The sequence below is a fragment of the Corylus avellana genome, chromosome ca1 (assembly GCF_901000735.1).
Source record: "Corylus avellana chromosome ca1, CavTom2PMs-1.0".
Taxonomy (NCBI): domain Eukaryota; kingdom Viridiplantae; phylum Streptophyta; class Magnoliopsida; order Fagales; family Betulaceae; genus Corylus; species Corylus avellana.
This window is the reverse complement of record NC_081541.1, coordinates 36,794,723-36,814,862: the sequence shown is the minus strand read 5'-3', so window position 1 is coordinate 36,814,862 and position 20,140 is coordinate 36,794,723. Positions and strand designations below refer to the sequence as shown.

General features: G+C 35.0%; 1 protein-coding gene across 1 annotated transcript in view; it reads left to right on the top strand.

Annotated features, from left to right (window-relative positions):
- Positions 1 to 19,347, top strand: part of LOC132167313 (GDSL esterase/lipase At1g29670-like) — a 22,050-nt gene extending 2,703 nt beyond the window's left edge. The window contains exons 4-5 of the mRNA XM_059578237.1: positions 18,667 to 18,913; positions 18,999 to 19,347. Coding sequence (XP_059434220.1) covers positions 18,667 to 18,913; positions 18,999 to 19,213 — 462 coding nt within the window. The 3' untranslated portion in view covers positions 19,214 to 19,347. The remainder of the gene's footprint in view (positions 1 to 18,666; positions 18,914 to 18,998) is intronic.
- Positions 19,348 to 20,140: the final 793 nt, after the last annotated feature.

Below are 20,140 nucleotides of genomic sequence, written 5' to 3'. Positions count from 1 at the left end.
GCTGCTTACGAACCTGTTTGGAATGTCCCCGGCAACAGCGAAAAAAATTGATGTGGTATTGTTGTGACCAAAAAAATCAATTATAAAAATAACCACTCACAATAGGACGAATCTTTGTAGGATACGACTATAGAGAGGGTGTCGAACCTCAAGGACTGCAGGAGTTTTGTTATCAAATTCGAAAGATTAAAATTAACTTAATTAAAAAGATATTTGATTTGATTTTCTTTAAAACTAAAGTGCATGAAAATAAAAGAGATTTAAAATAAGAGAGAGAGTGTAGGGTATTGACTTCACCTCTATCCGCACAACAATGGTTAATCATAATTAATCGCAGAAATTCGTTCTATGCATGTTATAAATAAATAAGAAACTACCTTATTAAAGAATAAGCGTAATCTATCTTCGGTTGGCACAAATCGTCCACCTAACCACTAAGATGCGGTAGGACCCGTCTTCCCTAGGTATAAATTATCAAATTCTTTAACAGGATACATATAATCGATGCATAAGTGTAACCCATCTTCGGTTGGCACGGACTGTCTACCTAAATTACACTAAACTAGGGTGTAGTACAATCCGTCTTCCCTAGGCATGGCCTATCAAATCCTATTGATCATATGTCAATTAAACCCATTGTATAACCATCATCCTTGATAAGCGCCGAATGTTGCACATTCAAGCCCCTTAATTTGCATATGTTAATTCCTTAGCGTTGTTATTTGTTTGATTTTGTTTTGTTTTTGTGTTTTCAGGTTATAAATAAAGATGCAATTAATTCCATTCATTTTGGGCTTAAAAGCACACTTTGAGAATACCTAGAAGATATGATTAAGCTTAACCAATCACGGTTAAGTTTAATCAAATAAAGGAAGGGATTAATTCGGAATTTCTCAAATTGGAATCAAAATCAGATTGGATTCAAATTTGGATTCTGCATATGTCTCGGTATTTTGGCCATAACTTTCAGCTCAAATATTCGACTGAGGTGATTCAAGTGGCACTGGAAATCTAACTAAAATTGCTACAAATCATTGTGAAATATCATTTTCCTAATTCGGAGCGCCGCAATGTCAAAATCGTCCCTCAAGATAGGAACGCAATTTTGGGCGAATCCTACTCTGATTTGGATTTGGTTTTCAGTCTCCCAATTGGACTGGGAGACTGCTCTCCGGTTTTCTCAGGGTTTCTAGGACTCTCCTAAGCCCTATAAATAGGGCTCTAAACATTGTAAACAGACACACCGCTTTCTAGAGTAAAAATTCAATAAATTGTCTTTGGAGCTTAGAAGATCATGAGCGGCTAAACCCCTTCATGGGGTGTTGATGTAACCCTATCCACGCACAATGGTTTGGTTGTATTTAATTTCTAAATTTTCAATTTATGCATGTTGATTGTATAATTATGAGGATTGCTACAATTGATTTATGTTCTTAATTATTAAATGCAATTGTTCTTAAATTCCAAAATCAATATTTGTGAAATTCTTTTCTTGTCTTAGAAAGTATTTTACTTTTATTGATCTCAAATCATTCTTGTTTTCTGTGATTATGAGGATGATGGTTATACAATGGGTTTAATTGACATATGATCAATAGGATTTGATAGGCCATGCCTAGGGAAGACGGATTGTACTACACCCTAGTTTAGTGTAATTTAGGTAGACAGTCCGTGCCAACCGAAGATGGGTTACACTTATTCATTGATTGTATGTATCCTGTTATAGAATTTGATAATTTATACCTAGGGAAGACGGGTCATACCGCGTCTTAGTGGTTAGGTGGACGATCCGTGCCAACCAAAGATAGATTATGCTTATTCTTTAATAAGGTAGTTTCTTGTTTATTTATAGCATAGAATGAATTTATGGGATTAATTATGATTAACCATTGTTGTGCGGATAGAGGTGAAGTCAAAACCCTACTCTCTCTCTCTTATTTTAAATCTCTTTTATTTTCATGCACTTTAGTTTTTAAGCAAATCAAATCAAAACCCCTTTTAATTAAGTTAACTTTGATCTTTTAATTTTGATAATTAAACCCCTGCAGTCCTTGAGGTTCGACACCCTCTCTATAGCCGTATCCTACAAAGATTCGTCCTATTGCGAGTGGTTATTTTTATAATTGATATTTTTGGTCACAAAAATACCACATCAATTTTTGGCGCCGTTGCCGGCGACTGCTTAACAGTTTCATTATCTAAATTTAAAGATTAATTTTTGCTTAATTTTTATTTTTCTGTTTTTCTTTCTAATTCTGTTTTTGTGTTTTATTTTTATTTTTTTAAGAATTCTCAAACAGGTCCATAGCTGGCCATCTCTGTGATTGCGATCGAGCGTAGCCCGCGTGCGATCGAGCACACGTACGCACTCCACCTTCTGCGCTCCATCCCTCCACGCCTATGCTCGCACCCATCGACGGCAGTACGATCGAGTGTACCCTGCCGTGCGATCGAGCGCATTAGCAGCAGTCAGCATCCAAATTTCCAGCGCACCTAAGGGCCATTTGTGAGTTTTTATTTTTATTTTATGTTATTATTTTATGTTAATTCTATTAGTTTAGTTCATGTGGGGAGGCATTCCAACACCCCATGGACCATGTTCATATTGCTATAGTCCTTATCATCATGTTAGAGATTGTCCTACTGTGGGACAATTTTCTAATTATTCTTATGAGCATATGAACAGACCGTTCTCTAGACCGAGGAATGGCCATTATTCTGATTCCTATAGCCCGGCGTGGAGCAACCAGTCTAATCTCTCGTGGCAAACTCAAGCTCCTGGGAATTATGCTCCACAACGTCATGAACTGTACCATCAGGCATATCCTCAATTCAATGGTCAATCCTATTCTCCTCCATATCAAGCAACTCCACAACAGATATACCAAACCGAACCACCTCTTCCGATGGGTTCTAACTTTCAAGAATATCAAGAGGAGCCATCTCCCATCTACTGGCCTTCACATCAACAATACCAGGCCACACCACCTCCCTCAGATTCTAATTTTGAGGCTCGGATACTAAAAATGATAAGTGAGCTAACAGGTGAGATAAAGCAGGCGGTGAAATCTCAACAGGAACTTTATACTCCTTAATTCTTCGCCGAGATAGATGCCAGGATGGAAGCTCATGTTGAACAAATCATCAACCACCTCAATAGGATGGAAGAAGAAGAGCTTCAAAGTCACCCGGTGGCCATTCCTGATGAAAACTACATGGAGGAAGAGAGTACTTTGTGTCATGAGCAAGCTATCACCACACTGAGGAGTGGAGAGGTGGTCGGAAACCATGTGGAAGAAAGGAAGGAGGAGCCAAAGGAGGAGTAAATTGAGGTCCCACAGGATCTACATCGGGAAAAAAGCAAGGAAGCGAGCACTGAGGCTTCTTCACCATCACCTCCTATTCCTGAGATGCCATATGAGCCTCGAGCCCCTATTCAAGGTAATCTGAAATCTTCATTTTTAGGGACAGATGACACTATCCCGGTCATTATTTCTTATGACTTACCAAGAGGCCAGGTGGGTAGTCTGTTAGGGCAGTTAGACGAGGAAAAAGAGACCATCGAGGTAGAAAAACTCCCCAAGTATTCTCCCCATTTTATTCCAATTCATGATTCCTTTTCGGATGAGAAATTGTTTGGAAATACTCAGAAGGATCTACCTCGATATGCTGACGTTTGGAATTACCCATTTGTGGGTAAAATTTATTCTCTTTGGTCCAAGAGAAGAAAAGATTGGTGCTTCAAATTTAAACTTAAGGGTCCGAGAATACTGTGCGAATCAAGGATGTGGATTCCGTTGACTTGGCGGATTCCATATATTTTGACTAGATGAGTCAGTTTCATAAGATCGAGTGCAGGCCCTGTGCGCTCGACTCCTCATTCCACCAGGGCATATGATCTCCATCCAGGTTTATTTTATCCATTGTTGCTTCATTCTTTGTTTATCTTTTTACAACAATGTGTGCACTTGATTGGTATTTGGTTGGAGTATCACTTTATTTTTAGGACATGTGTTTTTGCATTCAAGTTTGAGGGTATGATATGCCCCCATCTGCTCATTCAGGTATTCCTATACTCTTGATCTTATTCTTTAGTTCTATACATACATTGGGGACAATGTATGATTCAAGTTGGGGGGTATGGAAAAACAAAACATAGTCCATTATTATTGTTATGTCATTCTTAAGCATATGGTTGAGCTTTGATTTTGGTTTGAAATTCATTGATATTCAATGGTAGGCTTAAAGTTGTGAACACATGATCATATGACTTAGGAATTTTGAGTCTTTCTACTTACTTTTGGCAACATGAGATGCTTCTTCTTTCAATTTAAATCTATCTTGAGCACACTAGCACATGTCTGTGAGGTATGAATTTTGAGACCAATTATGTTTGTTTTCAATGTCTTGAATTCTGTTGGGTGACATATTGGATGAATAACTTTGGCATGATATATATGTATAAAATAAAAGAAAAAAATGAAAAATAAAAATAAAAATTCAAGTTTGAATTTTTCACTGAGTAACCGGACCTCTTGCCTCATTAAGCAGTGAGTGTTTGCGTCAAAAAGTGAAATTTTTTTGGGTTGATTAATAAAATGGCTAGCTTAGCTTCGTAGCCTTTTTGACTCGAGTTAGTAAGTCCTTAGGGGTGTCTTTACACCTAGTGCCCTAAAGCCATTTGGTTTGGGAGACATTGGCCTAACACTCGATACATGGGTCAACTAGAAAGCTTAAGGGAGCTAAGCATTGCAAAGCCTACAAAAAAAAAAAAAAAAATGTATGCCTTGGTTGTTTCATTTGATATGAAGTCCAATAAATTCTGAGATGTTGATTCATTCATATTTGAATTATTTTGAAGCCTCATGATTATGTGTTAGTTCACTTTGCACTAATTGAAATTTATGTATCTCAATCTGCCATTTGTAAGTGATTTGACTTGTAAATTCCTTGGAATTTTGAAGATGAAGTTTATAATTTTAAGCTTGCTAATGAATGAGAACCATTATTTTTGTGATGCTTTATCCTTTTAAATGACATAATGATGACAATGTTTGTGGGTATCATTCCTGGAAAACCCTCACGAGACTTCACTCGTCCTCTAGGGAATGCCTAGGGGTTTAAAAGGCTTGTTGCATATGCTAAATGCAATCGTACATCCCACGAAAGATGGACTTATCTTTTTGTTTTTCAGTTTATTCTCTGTTTTGTATTGCTAAGGGACTAGCAATATGTAAGTTTGGGGGTGTGATAAGCACCGAATGTTGCACATTCAAGCCCCTTAATTTGCATATGTTAATTCCTTAGCGTTGTTATTTGTTTGATTTTGTTTTGTTTTTATTGTTTTCAGGTTATAAATAAAGATGCAATTAATTCCATTGATTTTGGGCTTAAAAGCACACTTTGAGAAGACCTAGAAGATATGATTAAGCTTAACCAATCATGGTTAAGTTTAATCAAATAAAGGAAGGGATTAATTCGGAATTTCTCAAATTGGAGTCAAAATCGGATTGGATTCAAATTTGGATTCTGCATATGTCTTGGTATTTTGGCCATAACTTTCAGCTCAAATATCCGATTGAGGTGATTCAAGCGGCACTGGAAAGCTAACTCAAATTTCTACAAATCATTGTGAAATAGCATTTTCCTAATTCGGAGCGCCGCATTGCCAAAATCGCCCCGCAAGATAGGAACGCAATTCTGGGCGAATCCTATTCCGATTTGGACTTAGGTTTTCTTTATCATAATTGGACTTGGACTTAAATCTCCGAAATTTATAGGATTCCTAGGGCTTCTAGGACTCTCCTAAGCCTTATAAATAGGCCTCTAAGCATTGAGAAAAAACACACCGCTTCTAGAGCAAAAATTTAGTAAAATAGTCTGTGGAGCTTAGGAGATCATGAGCGGCTAAACCCCTTCGTGGGGTATTGATGTAACCCTATCCAAGCACAATGGTTTGATTGTATTTAATTTTTAGATTTTCAATTTATGCATGTTGATTATATAACTATGAGGATTGCTACAATTGATTTATGTTATTCATATTAAATGCAATTGTTCTTAAATTCCAAAATCAATATTTGTGAAATTCTTCTCTTGTCTTAGAAAGTATTTTACTTTTATTGATCTCAAATCATTCTTGTTTTCTATGATTATGAGGATGATGGTTATACAATGGGTTTAATTGACATATGATCAATAGGATTTGATAGGCCATGCCTAGGGAAGACGGATTGTACTACACCCTAGTTTAGTGTAATTTAGGTAGACAGTCCGTGCCAACCGAAGATGGGTTACACTTATTCATTGATTGTATGTATCTTGTTATAGAATTTGATAATTTATACCTAGGGAAGACGGGTCGTACCGCGTCTTAGTGGTTAGATGGACGATCCGTGCCAACCGAAGATAGATTATGCTTATTCTTTAATAAGATAGTTTCTTGTTTATTTATAACATGCATATAATGAATTTATGGGATTAATTATGATTAACCATTGTTGTGCGGATAGAGGTGAAGTCAATACCTTACTCTCTCTCTCTTATTTTAAATCTCTTTTATTTTCATGCACTTTAGTTTTTAAGCAAATCAAATCAAAACCCCTTTTAATTAAGTTAACTTTGATCTTTTAATTTTGATAATTAAACCCTTGCAGTCCTTGAGGTTCGACACCCTCTCTATAGCCGTATCCTACAAAGATTCGTCCTATTGCGAGTGGTTATTTTTATAATTGATATTTTTGGTCACAAAAATACCACATCAATTTTTGGCGCCGTTGCCGGGGACTGCTTAACGGTTTTATTGTCACAATTTAAGGATTGATTTTAGCTTAATAATTCATTTTTCTGCTAATTTTAATTCTGTTGTGTTTTGTTTTTGTTTTATGTTAGAATTTTCAAACAGGTCCGTAGCTGCCTTCACTGTGACTGCGATCGAGCACAGGTCGCGTGTGATCAAGCGCACGTACGCACTCCACCTTTTGTGCTCGATCCCTCCACTCCTGTGCTCACACCCATCTGCGGCAGTACGCTCGAGCGTACTCTGCCATGTGATCGAGCGCATTAGCAGCAGTCGGCTTCCAAATTTCCAGGGCACCTAAAGGCCGTTTGTGAGTTTTTATTTTTATTTATTTTTATTTTTCTGTTGTTATTTTATGTTAATTATATTAGTTTAGTTCATGTGGGGAGGCATTCCAACACCCCATGGACCATGTTCATATTGCTATAGTCCTTATCATCACATTAGAGATTGTCCTACAGCGGGACAATTTTCTAATTATTCTTATGAGCATATGAACAGACCGTTCTCTAGACCGAGGAATGGCCATTATTCTGATTCCTATAGCCCGGCGTGGGGCAACCAGTCTAATCTTTCGTGGCAAACTCAAGCTCTTGGGAATTATGCTCCACAACGTCATGAACTGTACCATCAGGCATATCCTCAATTCAATGATCAATCCTATTCTCCTCCATATCAAGCAACTCCACAATAGATATACCAAACCGAACCACCTCCTCCGATGGGTTCTGACTTTCAAGAATATCAAGAGGAGCCATCTCCCATCTACTGGCCTTCACAACAACAATACCAGGCCGCACCACCTCCCTCAGATTCTAATTTTGAGGATCGGATACTAAAAATGATAAGTGAGCTAACGGGTGAGATAAAGCAGACGGTGAAATCTCAACAGGAACGTTATACCCCTCAATTCTTCGCCGAGATAGACGCCAGGATGGAAGCTCATGTTGAACAAATCATCAACCACCTCAATAGGATGGAAGAAGAAGAGTTTCAAAATCAGCCGGTGGCCAATCCTGATGGACACTACATGAAGGAAGAAAGTATTTCTTGTCATGAGCAAGCTATCACCACACTGAGGAGTGGAAAGGTGGTCGAAAACCACGTGGAAGAAAGGAAGGAGGAGCCAAAGGAGGAGCAAATTGAGGTCCCACAGGATCTACTTCGGAAAAAAAGCAAGGAAGCGAGCACTAAGGCTTCTTCACCATCACCTCTTATTCCCGAGATGCCATATGAGCTCCAAGCCCCCGTTCCAGGTAATTTGAAATCTTCATTTTTAGGGACAGATGACACTATCCCGGCCATTATTTCTTATGACTTACCAAGAGGCCAGGAGGATAGTCTGTTAGGGCAGTTAGACGAGGAAAAAGTGACCATCGAGAAGGATCTACCTCGATATGCTGACATTTGGAATTACCCATTTGTGGGTAAAATTTATTCTCTTTGGTCCAAGAGAAGAAAAGATTAGTGCTTCAAATTTAAACTTAAGGGTCAGAGAACACTGCGCACATCAAGGATATGGATTCCGTTCCATATATTTTGACTAGATGAGTCAGTTTCATAAGATTGAGTGCAGGCCCTGTGCGCTTGACTCCTCATTCCACCAGGGCATATGATCTCCATCCAGGTTTATTTTATCCATTGTTATTTCATTCTTTGTTTATCTTTTTACAACAATGTGTGCACTTGATTGGCATTTGGTTGGAGTATCACTTTATTTTTAGGACATGTGTTTTTGAATTCAAGTTTGGGGGTATGATATGCCCACATCTGCTCATTCAGGTATTTCTGTACTCTTGATCTTATTCTTTAGTTCTATACATACATTGGGGACAATGTATGATTCAAGTTTGGGGGTATGGAAAAACAAAACACGGTCCATTTTTGTTGTTATGTCATTCTTAAGCATATGGTTGAGCTTTGATTTTGGTTTAAATTTCATTGATAGGCTTAAAGTTATGAATACATGATCATATGACTTAGGAATTTTGAGTCTTATTACTTACTTTTGGCAACATGAGATGCTTCTTGTTTCAATTTAAATCTATCTTGAGCACACTAGCACATGTCTGTGAGGTATGAATTTTGAGACCAATTATGTTTGTTTTCAATATCTTGAATTCTGTTGGGTGACATATTGGGTGAATAACTTTGGCATGCTATAAAAAAAAAAAATAATAATAATAAATAAAATAAAATAAAATAAAAAAATCAAGTTTGAATTTTTCGCTGAGTAACCGGACCCCTTGCCTCATTAAGCAGTGAGTGTTCGCGTCAAAAAGTGAAATTTTTGGGTTGATTAATAAAATGGCTAGCTTAGCTTCGTAGCCTTTTTGACTCGAGTTAGTAAGTCCTTAGGGGTGTCTTTACACCTAATGCCCTAAAGCCATTTGGTTTGGGAGACATTGGCCTAACACTCGATACATGAGTCAACTAGAAAGCTTAAGGGAGCTAAGCATTACAAAGCCCTAAAAAAAAAAAAAAAAAAAAAAATTGTATGCCTTGGTTGTTTCATTTGATATGAAGTCCAATGAATTCTGAGATGGTGATTCATTCATATTGGAATTATTTTGAAGCCTCATGACTATGTGTTGATTCACTTTACACTAATTGAAATTTGTGTATCTCAATCTGCCATTTGTAAGTGATTTGACTTGTAAATTCTTTGGAATTTTGAAGATGGGGTTTATAATTTTAAGCTTGCTAATGAAAGAGAACCATTATTTTTGTGATGCTTTATCCTTTTGAATGACATAATGATGACAATGTTTGTGGATATCATTCCTGGAAAACCCTCACGAGACTTCACTCGTCCTCTAGGGAATGCCTAGGGGTTTAAAAGGCTTGTTGCATATGCTAAATGCAATCGTACATCCTACGAAAGATGGACTTATCTTTTTGTTTTTCAGTTTATTTTCTGTTTTGTATTGCTAAGGGACTAGCAATATGTAAGTTTGGGGGTGTGATAAGCGCCGAATGTTGCACATTCAAGCCCCTTAATTTGCATATGTTAATTCCTTAGCATTGTTATTTGTTTGATTTTGTTTTGTTTTTGTGTTTTCAGGTTATAAATCAAGATGCAATTAATTCCATTGATTTTGGGCTTAAAAGCACACTTTGAGAAGACCTAGAAGATATGGTTAAACTTAACCAATCATGGTTAAGTTTAAATCAAATAAAGAAAAGGATTAATTCGGAATTTCTCAAATTGGAGTCAAAATCGGATTGGATTCAATTTTGGATTCTGCCTACGTCTCGGTATTTTGGCCATAACTTTCAGCTCAAATATCCGATTGAGACGATTCAAGTGGTACTGGAAAGCTAAATCAAATTTATACAAATCATTGTGAAATAGCATTTTCCTAATTCGGAGCCGCGCATTGCCAAAATTGCCCCGCAAGATAGGAACGCAATTCTGGGCGAATCCTATTCCGATTTGGACTTAGGTTTTCTTTATCATAATTGGACTTGGACTTAAATCTCCAAAATTTATAGGATTCCTAGGGCTTCTAGGACTCTCCTAAGCCTTATAAATAGGCCTCTAAGCATTGAGAAAAAACACACCGCCTCTTAGAGCAAAATTCAGTAAATTGTCTTTGGAGCTTAGGAGATCATGAGCGGCTAAACCCCTTCGTGGGGTATTGATGTAGCCCTTTCCAAGCACAATGGTTTGATTGTATTTAATTTCTAGATTTTCAATTTATGCATGTTGATTGTATAATTATGAGGATTGCTACAATTGATTTATGTTCTTAATTATTAAATGCAATTGCTCTTAAATTCCAAAATCAATATTTGTGAAATTCTTCTCTTGTCTTAGAAAGTATTTTACTTTTATTAATCTCAAATCATTCTTGTTTTCTGTGATTATGAGGATGATGGTTATACAATGGGTTTAATTGACATATGATCAATAGGATTTGATAGGCCATGCCTAGGGAAGACGGATTGTACTACACCCTAGTTTAGTGTAATTTAGGTAGACAGTCCGTGCCAACCGAAGATGGGTTACACTTATTCATTGATTGTATGTATCCTGTTATAGAATTTGATAATTTATACCTAGGGAAGACGGGTCGTACCGCGTCTTAGTGGTTAGGTGGACGATCCGTGCCAACCGAAGATAGATTATGCTTATTCTTTAATAAGGTAGTTTCTTGTTTATTTATAACATGCATATAATGAATTTATGGGATTAATTATGATTAACCATTGTTGTGCGGATAGAGGTGAAGTCAATACCCTACTCTCTCTCTCTTATTTTAAATCTCTTTTATTTTCATGCACTTTAGTTTTTAAGCAAATCAAATCAAAACCCCTTTTAATTAAGTTAACTTTGATCTTTTAATTTTGATAATTAAACCCTTGCAGCCCTTGAGGTTCGACACCCTCTCTATAGCCGTATCCTACAAAGATTCGTCCTATTGCGAGTGGTTATTTTTATAATTGATATTTTTGGTCACAAAAATACCACATCACTATGGATGTCAATGATCGATAGTCTGGTTGAGAACTTTAGGCCATTCACACTTGTGTATAAGTTGATGTAATTATATTTGTGATTGGTGTATATTACGTTAGTATGTGTCATTTTTGATGTGTTGAAGTTTGTTTTGGTGGATAGTTTGTAATTGGTGTATATATAGTTAGTATGTGCCATTTTTGGTGTGTTGAAGTTTGTTTTCGTTGATAGTTTGTGTGATTGGTGTATATTATGTTATTTGTGTTATTTTGGTGTGTTGAAGTTAGTCTTAGTGTATAGTTTGTGATTTGTGTCATTTTGGCGTGTTGAAGTTAGTTTTGATGGATAGTTTGTGATATTATGATGTGTTGAAGTTAGTTTTCTTGGATAATTTGTGATTGCTATTAATGGATATGATGTATGTTATTTGATGGGAAAATTGTATATTATTTGCATGGATTTGATTGATAGATTGAATATCAGGTTAATCGTAACGCAAAATTCGGGTATAGTCCTGAAATTAATCACAAAAAATATAGGGGGGAGGGAAAAAAAATTTCAAAACGAACCAAAGTTATTGACGTGTCAATTTTTGACACGTCAGGAATTCCTGACGTGTCAAACAATGACACATCAATAACTGCTGACGTGTCAATTTTTCACACGTCAGGAGTTATTGACGTGTGAAAAATTTACACGTCAGGAATTATTGACGTGTTATTGTTTGACACGTCAGTAACTCCTGACGTGTCATTATTTGACACGTCAGGAATTACTGACGTGTCAAATTTTCCACACGTCAAAATTTTTTGACGCGCCACGTTGACACGTCAAAAAAATCTTCTGACGTGTCAAAAATATACATGTCAGGAATTCCTGACGTGTTATAAGTTGACACGTCAGGAATTCTTTTGACGTGTTGAAATGTGACACGTCAGCATTTCCTGACGTGTCAAAAATTGACACGTTAGGAATTCCTGACGTGCCAATAATGGCACGTCAGGAATTCTCATTTCCTGACACCCACATTCTTCACGCCTTACACACGTTAGGATGGCCCCGTCAGGAGTGTTTACTGACGTGTCAGGTCATCTGACACGTCAGTAAACCTCCGTCAATAAATTGTAATTTTTTTGTAGTGACTTCATTTCTAGTTCATGAAGAAAAGGAGAAAGAACCATGAAAACATATGATTTGATTTCAAACAGCAGTACCCCCAAGACCTTGGGATCTAATCTACATGAGCTCCCAATGCTCTACATGCACATAATTAGCTTTTAGTCCTATCTGCACACCCCAGCCTAGGCTAAGACGCCCCCATTAAGCTAGAAAATTATGATTGGAAAGATATGATAGATTGAATTTGATAATTTAGGTAGAAAATATTAATATTAAGCTAGAACATTATGATTGGAAAGATATGGTAGATTGAATTTGATAATTTAGGTAGAAAGTGTTAATTACCTTAGTAACCTTAGCCTTAGGTTAAGGGGTACGTTTGTGATAGTGATTTCGTAGGAATAATCTGCGTTTTTAAAAGATATCGCAAAACTTAAGGCATTTGACATTGTGATTGAAAAAGCACATAATCTTAAATAGAAAAAAAATTTCAATTTGTATAAGCAGGCTAAGAGGTGCTTATGTGAAAATACGCAAATTTAAATCAAAATCACGATTTCGTATAACAAATATTTGATAAAAAAAATATTTTTTAACATGTTTTACCAAACGCCTTTGCGATTTCAAAAACGAAAATTTTTTAAAATTGCACTTATTGAAACCACAATTCCAAATGAACCTAAGGTAATTGATCATTTCTTTGTGGATTTAATGGGGGAGTAAATTTATAAATGCTCCTGCTATACATCCTATCCTATGTGACTATGGGAACCACAGCAACATAAGATTGGGGAGGATGGGAGGGGATTGGGGGTTGATTTATAGATTTAGTAATTTACTCCCCCCATTAAACCCATCAAGAAAGGGTCAATTACCTTATCCCAAGGCTAACTTCTAAGGTAATTAATAGGAAAAAAATTTTAAAGTCTTCTCAACTAACATCAGCTTTTAGAAAAGCCCCAAGGAGTTTAAGGTGTGCTAAAGTGATATATCAAACTATCAAAGTGTGGATCTCAATGGGTAGCTCAATCGGCTAGGGACCACATCTCATGAAGTAGAAGTTACTAGTTCGAATCCCCTCTCCCCCCTCTTGTATGGACATGTCAAAAAAAAAAAAAAAAAAACTACCAAAGTGTGCCAAAAAGGCAACTTTTTTAAGTATATTCCTATAATACTCATATTCCCTTAAAAACTAAAATAAAAATTTAGTAAAATAAAAAACTAAACCAAAAAAAAAAAAAAAGAGAAGGGAAAAAAAGAAATAAAAAACCCAAGGGGTGGACAAAAAAAAAAAAATTTGGGACTAATAAAAAATTAGTCAGTACTGTAGTTAGCCTAAATTAGAAAGTGCTCAATGTCGTATGAAAGTGAACTCAAAGGTCCTTAGGATATGCCAAAAAAACAAATTATCCCCTAAAGTCAAATTCCGTTAAAACATTTGACGAATTCTGTTATATTTCATGCCAACACCAATAAAATAGTGACACGTGTCACTTTTAATAATAAAAAATATAAATATATTAAACTAAAAAAAATTAATTGTCTTTCTTTAAAAAATTAATTTTTTAGTTTTTTATTTTATTAATTTATTTTATTTTAGTTTTTAAGAAAATAAGGGTATTATAAGAATATAATAAAAAAAGTGGTATTTTTGACACAATTCGGTAGTTTGATGTACCACTTTAGCACATTTTAAACTTCATGAAGCTATTTAAAAAATGACTGTTAGTCGAGGGACTTTTTCATATTTTTCCTTAATAAATGTTTCCTACCTTAATTTTCAAAGTCTATCTATTCTATCTTTCCTATCTTAATTTTCTAGCTTAGTGGGGGCCAATCTATCAAATTCTTTATATTCAAATTAAAGTTTAATTCCATTAATTAAATCATAACAATTTTTGTAAACTTATCATAGCTAAATCATCATCCAATCTGGTATTGAATGCTTGCAATAGGACAAGGTAAAACCTTGAAATGGTATGATTTTCCAAGTCAAAAACATAAACGGGTCGATTTTCCCACCTCGTATAGTAGATTGAATTTGGTTTAATCCCCAATTCTTTTGCCCAAGGAAAAGAAATGCAACGAATTTGAGATAGATAAATAGTTCGCTCCCCAGTATTGTTCAATTTCACCCACCTCCTTTCAAAAAAATCCATTTGGAAAACAATGAATTCATGGACCTTCTTAAGAGCAATTCCAAAACACATCTTGTGAACCAAAAGACTTTACCACAACCATCAATAAGATACAATTGCTCGTTTGTGATTTGTGATGAAACTTGAAGTTAGACTTATTTTAAGGTCTGTTTGGATTTGCAATTTTAAAAATTGCAATTTTAAAATGTGCAATTTTAAAATGTAATTTTTTAAAATACAATTAACCGTTTGGTAAAATCGCGGTTTGGCATTTAAAATTGTAATTTAGCCTTTAAAATTCTGCGTTTTCAAAAAAGCATATCACTACCTGTGATTTGAAAAATACAGATATTTTTACATTTTCAAATCGTAATTTTTTAAAAATTTAATCCCAAACAATTCATTTTCTGTGATTTGGTTTAAAATTGCACTTTTTTCTTTGAAATTGCAATGACAAACGTACCCATAGCATATCAACAAATATAAGAAGAAGAAAAAACCCAAATAATACACCGAACAAGATGAACAACCTTGGCTTGTAATTTGTCGTTAATTCCAAATAATACAATATTCAAAATTGGAATGGTTGATACGCAACCCCTATGGTAAATTGGTGGGTAGACTAACATCATAGGGACATTACAAATTGAGTAATAGGTTGAACAAAATAAGTACAATTTAGTCCAAACTGCATACCGCATACCTTAATCGGCTTAGTCTAACATGCCCCAATAAGCTAAAAAAATTAAGATAAGAAAAATAGAATAGATTGAATTTGATAATTTCGGAAGGAAATATTATTATTATTTTTTTGACATGTTCGCACAAGAGGAGGGAGGGGGATTCGAATTAGTGGCATCCGCTTCATTAGGCGTGGTCCCAGCCGATTGAGCTATCTCTTGAGGACAAGGAAATATTAATTGCCTTCGTGACCTTAGCCTTAAGCTAGCTAATTAATCATTCCTTTGTGGGTTTAACGGGGGAGTAAATCTATATGTCATATTTATAAAAATAAAAAAATAAAAAAATAAAAAATCTTTCAGTCATAGCCACATAGGATAGGGGGAGAATGCGTAGACTTACTGTGGGTGGGGGCCAATCTATCAAATTCTTTATATTCAAAAAATTATTTTTATGTAGTAGCTCACTAGAAACTTTGGTGGCGACTATAAATAGTTCTCTCATGTTCACCGTCAATCTATCAGATCCTTTAAGCTTTACTTGTTTTGGCTGTCAATGGCATCTCAACTCAAGTCATTGTTTTGGATGCTTCTTAGTTTCTTGCTGCTATCAAACTTGCAACAACATTGTAATGCAGTTGGAAATCCACAAGTACCTTGTCTCTTCGCTTTCGGGGACTCCTTGTCGGTTGATGGGAATAACAACAATCGTTTGACAGTGGCAAAAGTCAACTATTTACCCTATGGGGTTGATTTCCCCTAGGGGCCAACGGGAAGGTTTTCCAATGGTCGGAATATGATCGATGTCCTTGGTCTGCATCTTGTCCTTTCATATATAATTTTTTTCTTCTTTAGATTTATGTTTATTTTTTCATAAACTAAAAATTTTTATAATTAAGGTTGTGTTAAATCTTTCTTGTGATTTCCCAATGTCTGATGCTTGTGAACACTCTCTCATTATAGCTCAAAATCTGGGATTCAAGGAATACATCCCACCTTTTGCTACTGCTAGAGGCAAGGAAATACTGAGAGGTGTCAATTATGCATCTGGTTCAGCTGGAATTCGTAATGAAACTGGAAAAATATACGTAATTATTAGCATTTACCATGATCAAGCTCGCAATATATATAGCATACACATTCAACTCGGCAAATATTTAGCGAAAACATATATATATATTTTTATTTTAGTTACTTACTTTTTTAAAGTACATACGCCAGACTCAACATTATAGCTATTCACTTTCATTTTATATTTCAATTTTTTAAATTTTTAAATTTTTTTTTTAAATTTTTTTTTATTATCTAATTTCACTATTTCTAAAGAATAGAGAGAATCATATTGATTTTTTTGTTTTTTAATTAATATGAATTGTGCATTTATGAGCTAAAGTGGTCAACAAATTTGTTGAAAGCTATACCATCTCAACAAATTCTTAACTATTTGACTAGCCAGAATTAGCAGCAAGCTGACACTTGTCGCCGAAACATATTATTGGCCACGGGAGTTCAACTTTCTTAAACAAATGGAGCCTCCGTTTTGTTTTTGTTTTTGTTTTTGTTTTTTTTCTTTTTTTAATGTCGGTATTTTAGTAATTTTAGATTAACTTTGATGAAAACATATGTGTTGAGACCAAATTGAGAAATATGAATAGATATCTCATTTCACATTTTTCTATTCTTAGCATGGGCTTTTCCTTTTTCAAATGCAATAGCCATTAATCTTTATACCAAACACCTGCTAAAGCTCGCGCCTCACATGCATAGTGGTGGAGCCACATGTATGCCTGTAGGGGCCAAATTGTTTAGAATTTTTTATTTATTTTTTATTTTTTATTTTTATTTTTTTTGTGTGTAAATTCTAATGAATGTTTTTAACTAATTGGTTTATGCCCCTGCAGTTTTTCTTTTACTTATAATTTTTTGTGAGAGGCTCAAGCACTCTTTCGAGGTTTTCATTCTTTTCGTGCATAGTTTATGATAGAGCATAATGGGTATCTGATTTTGGACATCTCTCATTACAAAAGTAGCCAATTAGAAAAACTGGAAAGTATTAACTTCTCTTTCATGTTGCATACGTATACAGGCTTGGAGGGGAGAGTTGTAGTCTTTTTAGATTAAGCAAATAATTTTTTTCGTTTTCTCTAAATAGACGTAGACGGATACGGTACCAAAGTCTTAAAGATAATTTTCTAATTGTAAATTTTCCTTTTGGTTTTAAAATTATTTTAGTTCCTAAACACAAAAGAAAACAAATTATGCGATTCCTCCCATTGGCTTTACACGAATCTCAATCTACAAACCTAGAAACATTAAAAATTTGGACAAAGAAGCACTCAATATGATGACACACCGGGGGAAGGTATCAATCGGTAACACAAAAATCTGATTCAGATTGTCAAACTCTCAAAAGCATACTTTGCACACCTTTGAACCCTCTATCTATTTTTATTTTTTATTTTATTTTATTATTCAGATTGTCAAACACTTTATTTATTTATTTTTTGAATGGTCGTCTTTGCATAGATTACCTTTATTTATTTATTTATTTATTATTATTATTTTTTTTATGTTATAAATTATGTTTATCATATTTTAGTTTGGCCCCTACACTAACGAGTTTCTGGCACCGCCACTGAACATGCATGTGCATTGGTCGCGTGTCTTCGAGGGAAAAACATAAAACATTGTCCAAGTCAATAATATAATTTGGCTCATCATTGCAGGGTGATATAATAAGCATGGATATGCAGTTGGAAAATCACCAAATTACGGTGTCGCAGATCAACAAGCTGTTGGGAAATCAAAACATGACAACCGCAGATTACCTAAGCAAGTGCATAATATTCTCTGTTGCAATAGGTACTAACGACTACATTGGTAACTACTTTAATCCACAGGACTACTCTACTAGCAGCATATACACCCAACAACAATATGCTGCTGTTCTCAATCACCAACTATGTCAGCAATTATTGGTTAGCATGCTTTCTTCATACTATCTTCGCTTACGGTACCGTCGGAGTATAAGTTGTTATGCAATTATGATCTTAAACTTTAAAAATTTGCAATGCCAATATCCTATATTTCAGTTCCTTTTAATTTTCCATTATTTTTTGTTAGAACGTTTACGAAAGTGAAAATTCAAAAAACAAATAAGAAATTCAAAATACTGGTGACCTACGGTTGGCCGGGGTCACCAGACCTATGGTGTGGCCGTGCGTAGATCACTAGAATTTTGATTTTGAATTTTCACTTTCTTTTTTTTTTTTAAAAAAAAAACAAAACAAAAAGAGACGTTTTGGGCATTTTAACAAACAAATAGGTGAAATTAAAAGATTAAAAACGTGAGATATTAACATTGAAAATTTTTAAATGTGGAAGTTATGAATGAAAAACCGTTTATAGTTGAGAGAGTAATTAAAGGTTCCCATATGATCTCCTAATTAATGGCTATGTTGATGCTAGACTTTGTACAAGTCTGGGGCAAGGAAATTTGCCCTTATCGGCCTGACTGCGTTAGGTAATATTCCATTTGAACGGAGTTTATGTGGAAGTGGAAGCAATGGCTCTGCATGTGTGGACAACATCAACAATGCAACCCAACTTTTCAACGTTGGGCTTAAATCACTGGTGGCTCAACTCAATACCAATCTAACCAATGCTACTTTCATCTTCATAAATGCTTCTGGAATTGAGTCCAGCCCACCTATAGGTATTTATATTGCCAGATCAAATCTCATAATATATATTCTTTATAGATTTAGTACTAATGAGGTTGAGATGGAATTTTGTGTCAGCTTCCAAGGTTGCGAATGTTTCCTGCTGTGAAACATTGCTAAATTCAGTATGCGCTCCATTTGGAAAGATATGCCGTAATCGGACCAACTATAAATATTGGGACGGAGTCCATCCGACTGACGCCGTATATGCGGTGTATGGGGAAAGAGCATACAAAGCCCAGTCTCCAAGTGATGCTTATCCGTTCGATGTCAACCAACTCGCACAAGTGTAGGGCATGGGAAGAGTGGATTTTCATGTCACGTCTATAATATAATAAAACATTGCTTGGATTTGTGTTCCAAGTGCCTCGAATCTATTACGTACTCTTAATAAAGCAATAAAGTTTACAGAAATTATCTTTTTACATTTCTTGTGCTTCTCCTTATATCTTTTTTTCAAATCAACCATTGGATTTGCACATAAAATATAAGCACAATGGAAAGAAGGATCATAGGGTACTTTTGATTATTCTTGAGAAATTGATAATTGATGAAAATGTTATTTCTTATTCTTGAGGAATTGATTCCTCCTTTAGATATTTTTTTTGATGACTGAATATGAATATGAGTGTAGTCTGACAATAACTATTTTCAAAGCAAGAGAGTAGCTAGAAACAAAATTATTTTGTGCCAAACACATAATTAACTTTTATGTGGTATTTTAGTTTTTCAAACATGGTACCACCCTTGTATGATTTTTCAATCATCACAATAACTCACAAGCAATCAAATGATTTAAACAGAATAAAAAATTATTTATTGCTAACCAAAGAATTCTTAAGAAAACTTTGCACAATTTCATATTCTTTAGGCATAAACTTGAAACTCAATTTCAAGAATAGCTAACCTTTTACGAAATCAATCTTGTAAAAAAATTCTTGTGTTTCCAATATGTTGTATTAGGTATACAACATACTCCATAATCAAAATTCTTGTTGTGTACGGAACTAAACTCTGGATCCCAAAGAAGTAGAAAAGAACATAATAGAAAATAAATCAATCATACAAGACACCAAGATTTTAGTGGTTAGGCTTAATAAGCCTACATCCACTGGTAGAGACAACCTTAGAAAATTCATTAACAAAAGATGGAGTGCAAAAGATAGTAGGAAAAAAAATCACTCAAAGCCCAAAGCCCCCAATATACCTAAATCTCACTC